We start from the raw sequence: 18974 nt of genomic DNA on the forward strand, positions 1-18974 counted from the left end.
GTAGTGAAATCTTTCTCACGACACAAGGATTTCACCCAAAATTCAGCTGCTACACAGGCACCACATTTGGAGCCACTATTCAGCAGAAGGATATTCCATTTCCATTCGTATATCTTCCAGCCTTCCCTTCAGGTCATAGGAATCCTCCTCCCCTTGTTCATCAAAGACAGTCAGCTGTACCTTCATATCTTCATTCTCCATCAGCCGCAGGTCCTATCAAGAGTCAAACACAGGCATCAAAAAACTTTTTAGTGCCCATTATGTCCTGGTTGTTTTCTAAAATTGTTTTAAACTGATAACCAAGGCTTTTAAGATAATGAGATACTAGTGCAGAAAAAAAAAGGAAAAAAACAAGTCATATTATAATTCTGAGCAACTTGCCCTCACCTTAAGCACTTGCTGCAGACCTGAGCGCATCAGCTCACTTCGGATGTGAACTCTGAAATCGAGTTCTTCTGCAGGTGTGATGAGGGCATTGATCAATTGTAGACATCCCACCTAAGATGGAAAGATAAGACAGCTAGATTAATGTTAATTTCCTGAGGAAACTAAGGAAGTTTCCTTTTCCATTAAACTTATTTTTAGAGGAAAATACATACCCTCAATATCTAACGTAGATCCTGCAAGAGCTATTAAAGTCATGAGGCCCAATCTAATTACTGAGCTGATTAGATCAGAGTTCTTAATATAATTCCCAGGCCTGTGAAACCCTGAACTGGGCAAGTGTCTTCCTTGTTTCAAAATTCAGTTTTCCCAACTATAAAATAGTCACAGAAATTTCCTAACCAAAACTGAATCAAGGATGGGTCACCAGAGGCTCTTTGGTCCAAGACAGTTTTCTGAACTTTTAAGTTTTTTCAGCTTAGATCTATCACTAGTATAGGAAGCTCCTCAGTTAAGAAACTCCCTCTACCAAAGCTGATCAGCATTTCATCTATAGCTCAGTCTTGAGATGCACTGAGGGGACACTGGGAGACTGAATGATTTGCCCAGTTTTATACTGCTAGTTTGTGTCAGAGGTTGGACTTGAAGCCTGGTCAGCCTGATTCCAATCCCCAACGTCAAACTGTCTCTCAATCCAAAACGTACCTAACCCAAATTCCCATCTATAGTATCACTGACAAGTGGTCATCTAGCCTCTGTTTGAAGACCAAGTATGTCCTGTGTGCTCCACATCTGGCCAACTCTAATTATTAGAGAATGTTTCCTTACGTTGTCTAAATCTGTTCTCTGTAACTTCCACCCAATGGCTCCTACTAGGACCTACTTGGCCCTCCGGGACCAAGCAAAGCAAGTCTAATCCTTTTCCCCCATAGTTTTCAAATACTTGAACACTACCATCACGCCTCCTCTAAGTTTTCTCTTTTCTAGGTTAAATATCTTCAGTTTCTTTAAGCAGTTTTTATAGGGCATGACCTCCAGTCCTGGATGCCAACATGCCAGATATGCTCTAGCTTACCTATGGTCTTCCTAAAATGTGGCACCAAAGAAAGTCTGCTTTCTGGAGAAAAAAGCCCCATATTTACCCTTTAGCATAAAGCACACAAAAAGAAGACACTCCATTTGTTCTAGTGAGAGACTAGAAGACCCAAGAAATATTGGACCCTGCATCTTCTTCCCAGGTGCTGCTCTCAGATTACATACCTTGAGGGCAATGGAAGTTCCACTCTTCAATCCCTCCAAGAGAGGCTGGAAACGGTCAACTTCTTCCATCTCTGCTCGCTCTGTCATCGCCTCCAAAACTCGTTCGTTCCTGCATTGAAGGTAGTGGTTAAAAGGTGGGAAGAAAAGGGATGGGGGAAAAGGAAGATAGATTATTCAGGGTTCTACCTCAGAGGCATGGGTGAGAAGAGAAAATAAAGGGTATAATTATTCTGTCATGACACAAGAAGAAAGATCTTTTTGGAAGTTTAGGAAAATACCCACACCACTGCTTCCACCCCTCAGAGGCTTCAGCAGTGGACAGTGGCCCAGAGGATATCCTCTACTAGTCCTTCTAATACAGAGTTTTTTCTAAAGACAGCCACTCCACTTAGGTCTCTTGTATTGGGAATGAGAGTCACCAAATTCCATACTGAGTAGAACCACAGTCTATCCAAGCAACTGAGTTCAAGAGGCACATTTCCTCACACTCAAGCAAACCATTTCACCAGCACATATACTTGCAGAGATTTAAAAAAGCAGGGAAAGGAAATGGGAAAGGAAGAAAATTCTAAGTCACATACATATCCTCAGGCTGTGGTAGAATGCAGAGGGCAGACAGAAGCTTGGCTGCATCAATCATCATATTGGGGACAGCAGGGTCCATGGCTCTGACCAGCAGCAGGATTCCTTCTTCTGTTTCCAACATTGTCTTGATCCCAAACTGGCAAAGGAAGAACAGGAAAGAAGAATGTAAAGATTTTAGAGCCAAATGAAAGAATGTGAATGTACAGTATCCCATGCCTCTTTCTCAGCAGAATCCCAGACTACAAGACAAAGCAAAATCTCTTCCTGCAGAGGTACAAGAACCCAATGAACTACTTATTAATGCAAATAAACGTGCAAATGAATAAGGAAAGGGAGAACTGATCTGAGATGAAGCTATCTTTTTTATTATGAGTCAAAGCAGAAAAACTTAGGGGATTCTAAAAACAGGCATATGTGACAAATGCAAGACTACACTGGGTGGCACAGTGGATAGAGTGCTGGGGCTTGGGTTAAGAAGACCTAAGTTCAAATCCAACCTCAGATACTTCCTAGCTGTGTGACCCCAGGCAAGTGACAACCTCTGTTTGCTTCAGTTTCCATTATAAAATGGGGATCACAATAGCACCTATATCCCAAGGCTTTTGTGAGGATCTAATGAGAAGATATTTGCTGAGCACTTAGCACAGTGCCTGGCATATAGTAAGCACTATAGAAATGCTAGTTATTATTATTAAGGAGAGAGGTCAGACTTTTGAAAAGAATGTGTGCAGGTTAGGAAACTAAAAAGCACAGGTCAAAAAAAACAAGGGAGGAAGAGAACTAAACTGGAATGTACTAATAAAGGATATACAGGTGCCACCAAAAAATAGGTATGAACCAGGATAATGGAAAGTTATTTAACCTCGTGCTCTTGGCTGCCTCTTTTGAGTTGCCAAGTGAAAAGGGCCTGGGTAGCAGTGTGGGAGAGGTAGGGAGATAGAGGAGGGAAAAGATCTCACCTTGTTATTCATAAAAGCTTTCAAGCAGCGAATGATCTCATGCTTATTACGGCTGTCGTAGCTTCTGCACAAAGAAGAAGCAATCAATGAAATGCCTTTAATGCTATATTCCCTCCCAACATCCAAAGAAGAGGCTCCTAAACTGGGACACAAGACTCAATACTGAAATCCTACAGACTAAGAAGGGACAGAGCCATTTACTTCAACAAACACTGAAGTGCTGGCTACACAGGTGACGGTGACTACAAAGACCAAGGTAAGGCAATCCCAATCCTCAAAGAGGATTTACATTTTACCAAAGGAAATGAAATGGAACATGTAAATGAGTAAAGATGAGATCATTTGAGGAAGGAAATAGCACCCACGAGTAAGAGGAATTAGGAAACAATTCCTACGGTAAGTGGTCCTTCAGCTGAACCTTAAAGGAAGCTAAGGAATTTGAACTAGGAGAAGTATAGGTGAGGAAGGAATGAATTCCAAAAGCAGGGGGAAAAGGCACAAAGACAGGAGATGGGACACCAAGTTAGAGGAACAGTAAATAGGATGATGGGTCTGGATTCTAGAGAGTATAAAGAAGCTGGAAAGTTATGCTGGAACCAGACTGTGAGAGCCTTTATATATTAGGAGAAGAGTTTGTATATTATCCTAGAGGTATTAGAAAGCCACTGAAGCCCTAAGCAGGAAGTGACATGGTTAGACAAATGTTTCAGAGCAATTATTTTGAAGAGATTCATAAGTCCTGATCTTAGTTAGTCCTGTCTTCTCTCTTCAGCTTCAATGCTAAAAATCTAGTGGAGTGGGACCACAAACTTTCCTACTAATCCTCCAGGCACCCACAGAATCGATTCTCTTTCATATTCTCCAGAGTCCTATCCCAGTACCTCAGTGTGGCATGTACAAGCTCTGGATGGTGCAACAAATCTGGAAAAGCTTTAAATACCAATCCAATGACACACTGCACGCCCACTGTCTGAAATCCAGCTGAGCTAAGTTTAATATTGTCACCATCGTAAGTGTGATGAATTTTGTGGCAAATTCAACTCAGACTATTTACTAAGTTATAAAAGTGCTGGTGGCTACACCAGTGCAAGGAGTAGTCTCACTGACAAAATTCCAGATCCCTGAAGCAACTGTTCAGTGAAGTACTAATAACCATTTAGAAAAATGCCCCACAGATTAATACCTTGCTCCATTATACCCTATTAAATTTTTTAAAAAAACCATTTATTGAGAACCTACTGTAGGACAGGCTCTGTACTAGGTATTGGGATATTAAGGAAAAATCAGTCTCTACCCTCAAGGAGTTTACATTCTACTTAGAAAAAAAGGCAAAAACATAAATACATTAAAAAATATACAAAGAAAGTACAAATGGGGAGGGGAGAACACTAAAACGTAAGGTGGAGGCCTCCTATAGGAGGTGCCATCTTAGCCATGTTTTGAAGGAAAAAGGGAGATTCCAAGAGATAGGGGTGAAGAGGGAAACCATTGTAGGCATCGGGAACAGCCTAGGCAAAGGCATGGGAAAGGAGATGGAATGTCCTCTGTTGGGATAGCAAGCAGGCCAGTCTGGCTGAAAACAGAGTGTTTAAGAGGAAGTAATATACAATTATTCTTGAAAAAGAGGTTAGATCAGATTGTGCAGGATATTAAATGCTATACTGGGGGCTTATATTTTATCCTAGAAGAGTACTACTGAAGTCTCTTAAGCAAGGGAGTGAAATAGTCACAACTTTGCTTTAGGAATATCTATCTGGCAGGTATTTAAATGGATTAGGCAGGGAAAAGACTTGAAGGAGAACAATTAGGAGGCTCTTTTAAAAATCAAGGTGATAAAAATAAATAAATGAATGAATGAATGAATAAAAAATAAATGAATGAATGAATGAATAAATGAATGAATGAATGAATGAATGAATGAATGAATAAATAAATAAATAAAGAAAGAAAGAAAGAAAGGTGAGAAGTAATAAGGGCCTGAATTAGGATGCTGGATATGAGGGTGGAATGAGTGGATAGATAAGAGAAGCTATGGAGGTAGAAACAATAAAATCTGGCAACCAGATGTTGGGAATGAAGAATTGAGAATCAACTCTGAGGTTGTGAACCTAGGTGCTTGGAAGGGTGGTAGAGGTGGTACATTTGACAGAAATAGAGAATTAAGGAAAGAAGTATATTTTAGGACACAGAGGAGTTCTGTTTAGACATATTGATTTTGAGATGCCTGTGGGATATTCAGATGGAGATGTCCAGCAGGAAATTGTTGGTGCGAAGACAAAGTTCAGGAAACAGACAATGGCTCAATATATAGATATGAAAGCCATATGAATAGAGATACAATACATAACTCCTTGAGTAATATTAAGGAGTGAGGTAAAGAAATCAGAAGAGGGGAGTGAGAAAGGAGACAACCACTGTTATTCAGGTTCTCATCACCCCTAGGCTATAGAATTAGCTATCTAATTGGTTTCTCTGCCTCAAGTCTGTCCCCTCTCTAATCATTGTCCACACAGCTACAAAATTATTATTCCTAAAGTCTGGGCTTAACTGTGCCAATTCTCTGCTTAAGAACCTCTGATCTAGGATAAATGCAAATTCCTGTTTGCCATTTAAAGCCCTTCACAATCTTATTCTAGCTTTTCTTTCCAGGCTGATTATTCTGCTTCACAAACTATGTTACAGTCAGGCTGGCCAACTTCTTGTTTCCTACATGTGACATTCCTTCTGCCTTGTGCCTTTCCCTGGTTCTCCACCATGTCTGAAATGATTTCACTCCTCACCCCCAATACTTGGCATCTTCAGCTCCATCAAGGCTCAGCGCAAGTGCCACTTGGGGCCTTTCAGAACTTCTCCAATAGACGCAGATAGGATTACAGTAAATAGAGAACTGGACCTGGAGTCAGGTAAACTTGCCTCAGACATTACTAGCTGTGTGACCCTGGGGCAAGTCAATTACTCTGTTTTCCTCATCTGTAAAATGGGGCTAATACCAGCACCTAACTTTCAGGTTTACTGTGAGGAAAAAATGAGATTATTTTTTAAGTGCTTTGTAAACCTTCCAAGCACTATACAAATGCTAGCTATTCATTTTTAAGCGTCCCCAAACAAAATCACTTTGTATATATCCTGTATTTATTTATCTGGGAACAAGCTGTACTCCCCAGCAGAATGTAAGCTTCTTGAGGGCAGGGGACTGTTTCACTTTTGTATTTGTATCTCTAGTTCCTAGCATATGGCATATGGTTGATGCTTAATAAATGTTTACTAACTGATGAAGAGTGCCCAAGACAAGAGTTCCAGGACATATCCATGAAAAGAAGATGGGATATGGATAATGATCCAAATAAAAAAGACAGAAGTAATAGAGAGATGGAAGTACCAAAAGACGACAGTATAATGAACACCCAATGAGAAGTAAGCATCTAGGAGGTGGCAAAGGTCAACAGTGTCAAAACCTACAGCAAGAAGGAGTAGGAGGACTGAAAAAAGGTCATTGGGTTTAGCAGTTAGGAAATCATAACTTTTGAGAGAACAGTTTCAGTAGAATGGTGGAGTTCTAAGCCAGATTACCAAGTGCTTGAGAAGTCAGTAGGAAGTGAGGAAGTGAAAATATTTAGTATAAATAGCTATAAACTCAGACCTGGAGCACAGCCTCCAATCTGGTAGTTTAGGTCCACTCTGGATCATCCCATTTTTAAAGAAGGTTGGGGATGTCTACTTGGCTCAAGCTTCAACATAAGTCTAAACTGGTCCTATGTGCTTCCCATGCTTCCCAACCTTCAAGTTTGCACTAAAATTAACCCATAATCCTAGCCCAGTGCTAGCACTGGACCAGCTACTTGAAAGATATCCAGATCAAGGATAACCCTGGGCAGGACAGATTTTACTACACAGTTCAGTATTTACCCAGACCTCACTTCTAGTTTGAGTGAGGATAATCTGGCCTCCAGAAGGCTAGGGAGGTATTTGATGCAGATGGAGTATTTATTTAAAGTTTAATTTTTAGCTCTCCTTCCTTGTACCTTGCCTTACCCTTAACTATCCAAGAGAAAAATGCCATCCTTAGCTAAGAGTAATCCTCCAATCCATTAAATCTCATGTAAAATAGCTGTTTATCACAAAATATACGGCCTTGCCCATTTTGTGCTTCCCTCTTTCCAGAAGATAGAAAGATTCAGGAGCCCTTACCCGGGAGATTCCTCTCTCTCATCGTGGAGTCGTTTAAGTATGTCCAGCAAGGATGCAAGGCCCTCAGCTCCAAAGGTCTGTACCCAGCTGTGAGGAATACACAGAATCAATGCAGCGTCAAATCAAATTAACAACTTATATCTAGCTTAGTGCATCCTTAGACTCCTACAGTAGCTTTCCCCAAATGAAGCCAGCCTCTCACCTGACAGGGTTATTATTAAGTGACACACGAAGGGACTCTAGGCAGCTAAGTAGAGGCATATCCTTTAAGCCTGAACGAAGCTCTTGGATGTACATCATGGCAGACCTGGAACTCTCCTTTTGACTCATACCCTGGAAAGAAAGAAGGCAGAGATGACACATCAAAACTAGCTAAAGAAGATCAAATTGAATGAACACTTTTTTGGGGGGAGAAATATGTTTATTTGGGTTAGAAAACACAGGATTAATTTAATGTGCTTATAATTTAGTTGGGGGAGTATGAGGGACTATGACATGTACACTATAAGATAGATGGAGTCAAGGAAGAGATTCACAAAGAATACTTAAGGAAAAGATGAGAGGGGGATAATATAACTACTATATACCTATAATTTCATGAACTACCATTAAGTGTATTAGATAACGGCAGACTGGCAATTCTTTTCAATTAAAGCCAATTATATGAAATAAGAGTTTAGAAGGGGTCCCTGTGTGAAAGATGATAATTAGATATTCTTTGTCTTCACTAAGGTCAGAATAAGAGAAAATGCAGGTTAACTATTAGCAAGCAATTCATAAAAACAGAAATTGTTAAAAATATAAACTTATGTAAGTAATAGTGCTCTCTTATACCTTCTCCTGCTGGGGACTCTGCAGCTGATGGAATACTCATATTTGGGATTCTGAACTAAAATAAGCCTAAAGCCTATTGGGTGTCTCAATGAAATCCAGCAATAACGTGGTGCACCCCACGAGGGATGCCCCTGGGATGCCTAAGGAAAGACAAACCCATCTAGGAAGGAAAAATAGGGCAGAAGAAAGTTTCCATGCTTATCAGAGGACAAGAGATTGGGCACATGAAGGGCTTCTGTATTTGTAACCTGGAAGATTCAGTCTCAAAAAAAAAATGATTACAAAGAGAAACTGTGAGATATATCTATGATCTTCTTGTAAAGGCAGAGATATGGACTAAAGGATCACCCAATAACAATTTCTGATTTTTGATTCAATGATAAAAGGCTAGGACTTTTATTTTCTGCTTTATATGATCTATATGCTTTTAAAATCTAGCATGCAGAAGTTGAATGCCACTTCATTATCATATAAATTGTGTAAAGAAGAGTGAAAAAATGTACTAGAAATTAAGAAAAAAAAACTAGCTAAACAACATTTCTCAGGACATCAGAGTCCCATTACTCAGACCACTGAGTCATGCGATCTACAATCAGAGGGATATGATCAGGGGACTAGACAAATCTACAGAGAATCTTTCCTCCTACACTTCATTAATAAGATTCATTCAGACCAAAAAGAAGGAGCCCAAACAGAAGAGTTGAAGTATTTAGAGCTGCACATTAAGATAAAATAGACTTACTACAAACAGACATAATATCTTTAAAATAAAGCAATGGCAGAACCTCCCAATGTTGTGTCCATATCTCAATACTGCCTTCCACCCTAGAATATCAGATCTCAAACAATATTACAAAACAGTAATCATCAAAACCATCTGGTACTGGCTAAGAAATAGAGAGGTGGATCAGTAGAATAGATTAGGTATACAATACACAGCAGTAAATGATTGTAGTAATCTAATGTTTGATAAAACCAAAGATCCAAGCTTTGAAGCAAGAACTCACAAAAATTGCTGAGAAAACTGGACAGCACTTTGGCAAAAACTAGGTACAGACCAACATCTCACAACATATACCAAGATAAGGACAAAATGTGTACATGATTTAGACATAAAAGGTGGTATCATGAGCAAACTAGGGGAGAACGGAAAGTTTTACCTGTCACATCTGTGGTTAAGGGAAGAATTTATGACCAAACAAGAGATAGAAAGGAATACAGGAAATAAAATGGATAATTTTTATTACATCAAATTTAAAAGGTTTTGCACAAACAAAATCAATGTAGCCAAGATTAGAAGGAAAACAGGAAGGGGGGGGGGGGATTTATATCAAGTTTCTTTGATATAGGGCTCATTTCTCAAATATATAGGGAACTGAGTCAAATTTACCAAAATAAGAGCCATTCTCCATTTGATAAATGGTCAAAGTATGTGAATAGGCAGTTTTCTGATGAAGAAATCAAAGCTATATATAATTATATGAAAAAATGCTCTAAATCACTACTGATTAGAGAAATGCAAATTGAAACAATTCTGAGGTAGCACATCACACGTGTCAGATTGGCTAACATGACAGAAAGGGAAAATGACAAATGGAGGGAATGTTGAAAAACCAGGACACTAATACATTTGTTGGGTGGAACTGCAAACTAGCCCAACAACTCTAGAGAACAATTTGGAACCATGCACAAAGTATTCTAAAACTGTGAATACCCTTTGACCCAGCAATACCACTACTAGGCCTGTATCTCAAAAAGATCAAAGAAAAAGAAAAAGGGCCTATGTGTACAAAAATATTTATAATGGCTCTTTGGTAAAGAATAGGAAATTGAAGGAACGCCCATCAATTGGGGAATGGCTGAACAAGCAGTAGTATATGACTGTGATGTATATGACTGTGATGGGATACTACTGTGCCATAAGAAATGATGAGGCAGATGGTTTCAGGAAAAACCTGGGAAGATTTATGTGAATCGATGCAAAGTGAAATGAGCAGAACCAGAACACTGTACACAGTAACAGCAATGTTGTAACAACTACCAGCTGTGAAAGACTTAGCTACAATGATCCAAGATAATTCCAAAGGACTTATGATGAAAAATGCAATCTATTTTCAGAGAAAGAACTGATAAATTGCATGCAGACTGAAGTATGTTTTCACTTTATTTTTCTTGCCTTTTTCTTTTTGCAAAATGAAAATATGCTCTACATGACTTCACATGCATAATTGATATCATATTGCTTGCCTTCTTAAGGGGGAGGGTCAGAAGGAAAGAATTTATAAGTCAAGATTTTTAAAAATGAATGCTAAAAATACATAAATTATATATACACACTTATACTTTTTTTTTTAAAGAAAACTCACTGCTTTTGAGGTGTGCAAATACTGGAACACCATCTCCCTCTTGATAATGATGTCTTTCTCTCTCAAAGGTTGTTGTTTCTCCTCATTCAGGTTCATATCCAACTGGTAGGGTTAAAAGTAGAAAACAAAATCAGCTCCGATGTTTTACATATTTATAGGATTCTGTATTTGGTGCTCTTAGTAGAGTGCTATGCACACTAAAAGCTCACTAAATAAATTCATCATTCCTTTCTCTAGAGACTAAACCTTTTCATTTGGCATAGCTATCTCACCAGAAAGGTAAACTTTAAATCTGTTCATATTACGCTATCTAAGAACTGTCATCCCTCAGGTGTCAGCTAATTTTGCAGTTTTTCCCAGGGTGATCTTGTCCTAAACCAAGTTTTCCTCCTTGTAGAGACGAAGTTAAAGGGCACAATGACAATATGAGATACTATTGGCTATTACAGGGGAAAAATGAGTAGTCCATCATAGATGATATCACATACCTCAGTGTAAGAAGTCTTAGTGGTCATAATTACAATAAAAAGCTTGTGTATATTTTAACTGCACATTGGTAAAGAAGAAAAGCATAAGTCCAGAGTGTGTCTACTAAAACTGGTACTAGGACAAAAAAATGTTAGTAGAAGTCATCTCACCAGGAAGCAAGCTCTATCGTCAATTTGGTTAATCGTAGTTCTACATACCCCCATCCCATACCTTGACACTGTCATGAAGTTAAAGGAATTATCTTGTTCTACTTTATACCCGAAAAAGCTAAAATTTAGTTTAACAAATATTCAGAAGTATGCATTCCTGCCACACAGGAAGCATTCTGACAGTCTCAACCAGTATTATTTTTCTGTAAAATTTTAGTCTATGAAAACCAAAAACACCACAGATTTACTGCAGGTACAACTAAGGACTTATTTAGGAAATCAGGACACAATTAGTTAGTCTGCAAGGTTTCCATTCTGTTCAGAGCAAACAATTCTCTTTCTGAGAAAGAAGCTGGTTCCTAGAATAGCAAAACATTAACTAAGTTTCTGAGCCCTTTCCAGACATGTTTTTGGTCTGGAAAAAAGCCCAAAGTGTTCAAATAACTACAGTCATGGTCTTCTATCCTGCATTGACACATCATACACTCAGCCCTGTTATGGACTTTGGAAATCGTATCTTTTTTTAAAAAAAGCTAATATTTACCATAATTCTTTGCAAAGCATGTAAAAATACGATAAAAATGTTATCTCATTTGGTCCTCTCGAGAATCTTGTGAGGGAAGTGCTATTATTCATCCTCATTTTACAGATATTGAACCTAAGACTGTGCAAAAATTTAAATGACATGTCCAGAGTCACACAGCTAGAAAATGTCTGAGACAGGATTCTCAGGTCTGCCTGACTTCAAGTCCAATGATCTATCTATTAAGCCAGCTAGCTGCCTCTAGGAAATCACTTCTGATACAGGTGAATAGCAGAAATAAGTGACTCCTACACAAAACACAGTAGGTGAAATCTGCAAAGGTGATCTGCTCTCTCTGTATAGTAACAATTAAAAATAGCAAGCTGGGATACCCCAAGTAAGTCAACAGAAAAGGTTTCATATACACGAAAATATTCATATCAGCACTCTTTTGCAGTACCAAATACCTGGAAACGAATTAGATGCCCACCAACTGGGCAACATTTAAATAAACTGTGGTACATGAATGTAATGATGTATTACTTCACCATAAGAAACAATGAGTATGAAAAATACAGAGTAGCAAAGAAAGATTTTTATGAATTGATGAAAAGTGAAGTAAAAGCAAAGCCATGACTTTAACAAACAATGACTATAGGGGCAGCTAGGTGGCGCAGTGCATAGAGCACCAACCATGAAGTCAGGAGGACCTGAGTTCAAATCCAACCTCAGACCAAACATTTAACACTAGCTGTGTGACCCTGGGCAGGTCACTTAACTCCAATTGCCTAAAAAGAAAAACAAAAAAACAAAAATAAAAAACCAAACGACTACAACAATGTAAAGAAAATCTTGAAAGAACAAGAATTAAAAAGCCAAAACTGAAACTTAGTGCAATTATAATAATCAAACTTGTTCCAGAACAGATAAGAAAATTCACTTCTCTCCCTTACTTGCAGAGGTGGAGGAATATGAGTTTGAAATATTGCATATACTATCAGATACACCAATGATACATTAGCTACCTTTACTGACCTGTTATCAGTGACACTTGTGAGACCTCCTGATAGAGATCACACTTTCTGTCTCTAGATAGCTGAGCTGTGCCTACTTGGGATCATTTTTGAAGGAAACGTCAGCAATGATAGGAAATGAGAGCTCACATCTCCATAGTATTTTAAAGTTTACAAAATGCTTTCCTTAGAATTCATAATTACAAAAATATTTACAGCACCGCTTTGTGTTATTGCAAAGAACTGGAAACTAAGTGGATGGCCATCAATTGGGGGAATGGCTAAGCAAATTTTGACATATAAATGTGATAAAATATTGCATTTTTTAAAATGGTGAAAGGAAAGGATTAAAAAAAACCAGGGAACATCTATAAGAAGTAATGCACAGGAAAGTGAGCAGAATGAAGAATAATTTATATGCCGTAAAGAAAAAAGCTTTGAAAAACTTAAGAACTCTTACAAATTTAACAACCAACCAAGACCCTAAAAGGACATATGATTAAGCATGCTACCCACCTCCTCACAGAGAGGTAACAGACCTGAAGTAAAGGATGAAATATGTATATATTTTCAGTCATGGCCAATGTGTAGACCTGCTTTATTTAACTATTCTCATTTTTCTTTTCCTTTTTTTTTTTTTGGCTAGGCAATGGGGTTAAGTGACTTGCCCAGGGTCACACAGCTAGTAAGTGTCATATGTCTGAGGCCACATTTGAACTCAGGTCCTCCTGAATCCACTGCGCCACCTAGCTGCCCCTATGCTCACTTTTCAATAAAGGAGGGTTGTGTTTTTTTAATTGGGAGAGGAAGGTGATAATGATGCTTAAAAAAAAGAGGGCCTTTGAAACTTTGTCTTAAACGCACAGAAGAGAACCAAAGGAAGTTCAAACAGGAAAGCCTTGAAATTAACATGTTGAATTTATTCCATGCTTTTAAAAAAAAAAAGCAATCTGTATAGAACAGAGATCTGCAGTTTCATATTTTAAAAGATTAATTTTTTTAAAAAGCACTTTCCTCACAATCACCCTATCAGGTAGGTAGAGCAACTATTATTATCCTCATTTTACAGGAGAAAAAAACTGAGGCTGAGAGAGTACATGATTTATATTCATGATCATATAGCTATAAAGCATCAGGACTAGGAGTCAAACCCAAGCCTTGTTCACTGTACCATGATGTTTAAATTAAAATAAAGTATGGACCTGGTGCAGGGTTATACCTATGTAGCATACAGACGTCTCATGCAAGCTTAAAGATGTGATGAGCTTGCCCTCCTTCTGCTCATTCATTTCAAACAACATCTGTCAAGTCCTAATGCAGGCAGAACACTACGCCAGGCACTGGGACAGATGTAAAGTTTGGATATGACGAGTTCCCTTTCAGAACTTAGAGCTTAGTAAACTGTGTGCTAAACAATGCAAAACATAAACACTTTTTAAAAAACCTCTAACATATAAAACCTATCAGCTGCTGCTGGTCCCGATCTGTAAAGCATGTCTGTAATGATTCTGGTATAAGCTGAAGAGTCACTCTGAGTTCTCTTACTTGATTAACTCTGTGACTTTGGGCAAATTACACTTCCCTGTATGTCACTTGCTTGTTTACAAATGTTTCATATCCTCTTCCCAGAACTAGCTCTGCCCATCAGTAGGATCTGAATTATTTGCTCCACACAATCTGCAGCTGAGCTGAACATTCCGAAATTAGCCAATAAGGTACAAACCCTAACTCACAGAAGTAGACTAGTCCTTGAACATGCTAGTGTTCTAGTACCAGCTAAACCTAAGATTCTTGTGATGTAGCTGGAAAGGCTCACTGGAGAAGTACTATACGGAAAGGGCCATATTATGCCCAATGATACATTTTCAGAGATAAGCAATTTGTCTCAGGGTTATGAACTTACCAACATCTGTTCAAAAAGGGCTAACACTTGCTCATCTGAGACGTCCTGAAGCGATTGTACAGAAGGATCTTCACCATAGGATGCAGATGAATTCCTATGAGCAGAATTGGGCTTTTCTTTTTCTTTCTTTATCCTCATGCTGGTAAATCTCTCCAGCTAAAAAAGAGAAACAAAATTGGCACTGATCCAGCTTTACCTCTGCACTAAAAACCACATCATGTAACAAATCATCTAAGGTCTTATGCACCCATGGCTCCGAGGGGTCAGTGACAGAAGACCCCAACCCAGTTCCAGGATTTTTCTAGTATGAAATGGTTCTAACTACTATCAAAGGACTATACGGCAAGCTAACCCCAACACTGTACATTTTCTACAAAGCTGAGGGCACCATTGAGCCTTAAGTACTCTTTAAAGTAAAAATACTTTACCTTCCACTAAGTTCTTACGTTTGAAAAGAGCTAAGACCTAATATTCTAATCTATCTGCACTATTGTGCATTGTTTCCCTCAAGCACCAGCAGGAGGGGAAACCTGGCCCTTGCAGAATTTTTCTGCCAAATCCAAAGCTATGCAGGACCACAGTCCTTAACTAAAAGGACCAGGAGCATCAACTGACACAAAAATTTGCTTGGTCCTTCAAAGTATTCTTAAATTCCAGTCCTTCTAGTATAAAATATTTGAGCAAATTCCATGGAGAAAGGGAGTTGTGTCATTTACTTAATTCTATTTAGTCCACAGCACCTAGCAAATAGTGCTATATAAGCAACAGGAATTCAACAGGTAGTTTTCAAATGAATATCAACCTTCTCTGCTGGTTGGATGTCCTGCAAATAATAGTATGAACTTTAGCCTGAACTCCTTTTCTTAGATGCACATGCATTATTTTCATTTATATTCCAGAATTAGCTGGAATCTTACCTTCAAGTATTCATGGACCACCCCTGGCAGAGGAAAATTATAATACATTCACTAGCAAGCCCCAAGAACAACTGCCAAAAGAACCACCAATAACCAGCAGCAGTTCCTCTTCATGCAACAGTTAATTATAAATATTTGCAACTACAGTTAGGGCTTTAAAACTGGTTAATGCCCATCTTAAACAAGCAGATAGTTCAGAATTTAAGGATATCATCTTAATCTCGGAAGGTGATGAACTTTCTACGGGCACCATATATGTCAGAGGAAGAGCACATGCAATCAATTGAGGTCAAACACACAGCAGAAGAAAAAGCACATGGATAAGCTTGAGAAAAGACACTGTCAGTTACACAGTACTAGGAAGCATGTGTACATGGAAACACAATCTAACAACTGGTAATCACCATAGAACAGGAAGTGAACTATGAAAACTACATGCAGAATAAAATCACCTTACCTCATCTGCCATGAGCCGCTTCAAAGTCTATGAAACAGAAGAAAGGAGGAAAAACAGGGAGACAGTTTAGTGAAATGTGAGAAAACACTCTAAGCACAAGATGGATTAGGAAAAGAGAAGAGAAAACAATGGGAAAGGATCTAATATATCCTCACATCCCCAACTGCTTACAAAGAAGAAAGTGCCAAACTATCTCCCTGGGTGGGGGGTAAGGGTTAGAGTGGGAATGAGAGAAAGAAAGTTTGAAGGAGAGCTGCATATGCCTTTTTCAATAAAGAAGCTAAAATTGAGACTAGTTGATCTACTTCTACAGTTCCCCTTTGTTCTCATCTAAGACTAAACCCCAATCTTCTTATTAGTAATATATAATAATAGAGCAGATACCCCTCGAATTGCCACTCTTACAGACACCCTTCTCCCCCAGAAGCAGTACTACCCCTCCAAGGGAGAGGAAAGCCAGCCTCCTTGCAGGTGAGGTATAACAAAGGGAAGCAGTGACAAACCTATGTATGACTGCCATACCCTCTCTGAATCTTGTCATCCTATCCCAGAGATCTCATCCACAGGAGGGTTTTGAAACCTCACTAACAAGCATTGCTGTGATGTCTTTATGTTTCACCTCATTTTCCTGAATCAGTAAGAGATGAGTTTATATTTTGCTCTGCAAGGAAAACCTAGACTCTCAAGCAAAGTGAATAGATTCTTTTAGTTTGAAGTTACTTACTGAATACTAGGGTAGAAAGATGAACTCTGGAGTCAGAGGACCTGGGTTCAAAACCTGCCTCTGATGCTTCCTACCTCTGTGACTCTGGGCAAGTCACAACTTTCCTGGACTTCAGTTTCCTCATCTATAAAATGGGAGGATTATATTAGATGACCTCTGAGGTTCCTTCTAGCTCTAGATCTATGATCCTGTTCTGAGAACCTTGTTCAATGCCCCCGGAATCCGTGTGTGATTGCTCACCTGGGAAACATCATTTAAGAAGCCGTCTAACAACAATTCCCTACTAACAACCATGAAGTCAAGTGGGATAAACACAACTATTAGTACTTGCAGTGGGAAGGGTATGGATAGCTCCAGCAGTCAATGCAAAGCTACTTTTGATACTAAAACAACACTGTTTCCAATGTTCTTCCCTAGAACTCAAAAGTCCACTGCCAGAATAGATAATACCTAAAATGGCTGTAATGTATACTCTAGGTTGGGCAGCTAGGTGGCACAGTAGATAGAGTGCTACAGTGTAACGGGAAGAATCGGCTTCATGAGTTCAAATCCAGCCTCAGACACTTACTAGCTATATGACTCTGGGCAAGTCATTTAACCCTGTTTGTCTCAGTTTCTCATCTGTAAAATGAGCTGGAGAAGGAAACGGCAAACACTCCAGGGTCTTTGCCAGGAAAACCCTAAATGGGATCAAAAATAGTCAGATATAAATGAAAAAAAGACTGAACAACAACAAAAATACCATAGGTTGTCCTGATTGAGAGGATCTCTTGTGTAGCTGAACTATTCATTGCCATAACTTAAGTAAAGGGAAAGGAACCTAGGACCCCTGAAAGAAAAAGTGAACCATTTACCTTCCATATGCAATCTGTCACTAAATTCTGTCATTTCTTTCTCTAAAATGACTTTTGGATTCACCCTTTCTTTTCCATTCCCACTGCTACTACCCTTGTCCTGTATGAATCAATGAAACTGCTAACCTTTCTGCTCTACACACTACTTGGGAGTAGAATACTCCTGAAAGACTACTTTTATTGTGTCAGTCATGCTCTTACTCAAGTAGCTTGGCTTCCTTCTATTTACTTTAGCATATCAAATCTAAAATCTGGTCTTTCCTCTAGAGTCTGTCTTTATTCAACACTTAATTTTTTTCCACTATTTCTTAATGTACATTTTATGCACCTGAATACATCCTATTTCTCACTAAAGGCCTAATTCAAGTCCTTCCCTTATTTGTTCTGAAACTATTCTAGCCAACACAGAGCTGTTTCTTCTTTACTTATTTATATTTGGTAACAAAGTTTAACACTTAATCATTTTCTAATCATTAAATTCTTGGAGTCTCAGTTTCCTCATCTGTAAAATGAGGTTGGACCAGAAAATCCCTTGCAGCTCTAAAGCCAATGATTTTCTATGTTAGTTCTGTCTTCTCAGCTAGATTGTAAATGCATTAAGGACAGAAACAATATCTTAAGCCTTTTGTCTATCTCCCACAGTACCTAAAGGTGCTAGACGGTGAAGGAAGCCTAGAATCAGAAAATATTTTTAAGTTGGAAGGGAACAGAAAAAGCATGTGGTCCAAGTCCTTCGATTTTGTTGTTGTTGTTGTTTTCTGTTTTTCTAGGCAATTAGGGTTAAATGACTTGCCCAGAGTCACACAGCTAGTAAGTGTCAAGTGTCTGAGGCAGGATTTGAACTCTGGTCCTCCTCATCTGAGTCAGGTGCTCTATCCACTGCACTAGCTAGCTGCCCCCAAGCCCTTTGATTTTGCGATTAAAATAAGGTATAACGTCAAGGTTTAAAGGATTTGCTCCAAGCCATACTGCTGGTCAGGTGGCAGAACTAGGTCTAACATTTAGGTCTCTTTATTCTTAATCTAGTATTATCTCCATTACTTAGGTATTCTCATGAATTCTTGCCTCTGGGTTTATAATAAAGTATCTTCTCCAAAACCGTGGGTATTCTGTTTTCACTAGTTTTAAACATTTACACACACACACACACACACACACACACACACACACTTCATTAATGAATGAAAGGCTGTTTACATCTGTCATAATCCTGGTACTCCAGCAGAGGGCAGAGACAAACAGCAAACAAAGCAACAGGTAAAAACATTTTCAAGAACTTGACAGGATACAACACAATCTGTCAAATCGAAATTAGGTTTGAATGGAACCCAACAGAGTGAAGAGGGGGTGTTGTTTACTTGCTATCTGG

At 38.7% G+C, this 18974-nt stretch overlaps 1 protein-coding gene across 1 annotated transcript in view; it reads right to left on the minus strand.

The window, feature by feature from the left end:
• The window catches only part of DIAPH1 (diaphanous related formin 1), an 84260-nt gene that overhangs the window by 46941 nt on the left and 18345 nt on the right, over positions 1–18974 (minus strand). Inside the window, exons 2-11 of the mRNA XM_078150498.1 lie at positions 16028–16054; positions 14654–14809; positions 10577–10678; positions 7579–7709; positions 7377–7463; positions 3189–3252; positions 2226–2365; positions 1645–1753; positions 388–498; positions 95–213 (exon numbers count right to left, since the gene is read on the minus strand). Coding sequence (XP_078006624.1) covers positions 95–213; positions 388–498; positions 1645–1753; positions 2226–2365; positions 3189–3252; positions 7377–7463; positions 7579–7709; positions 10577–10678; positions 14654–14809; positions 16028–16054 — 1046 coding nt within the window. The remainder of the gene's footprint in view (positions 1–94; positions 214–387; positions 499–1644; positions 1754–2225; positions 2366–3188; positions 3253–7376; positions 7464–7578; positions 7710–10576; positions 10679–14653; positions 14810–16027; positions 16055–18974) is intronic.

This window comes from Phascolarctos cinereus, unplaced genomic scaffold, assembly GCF_003287225.1.
Source record: "Phascolarctos cinereus isolate Bilbo 61053 unplaced genomic scaffold, phaCin_HiC Scaffold_2;HRSCAF=192, whole genome shotgun sequence".
Lineage (NCBI taxonomy): Eukaryota > Metazoa > Chordata > Mammalia > Diprotodontia > Phascolarctidae > Phascolarctos > Phascolarctos cinereus.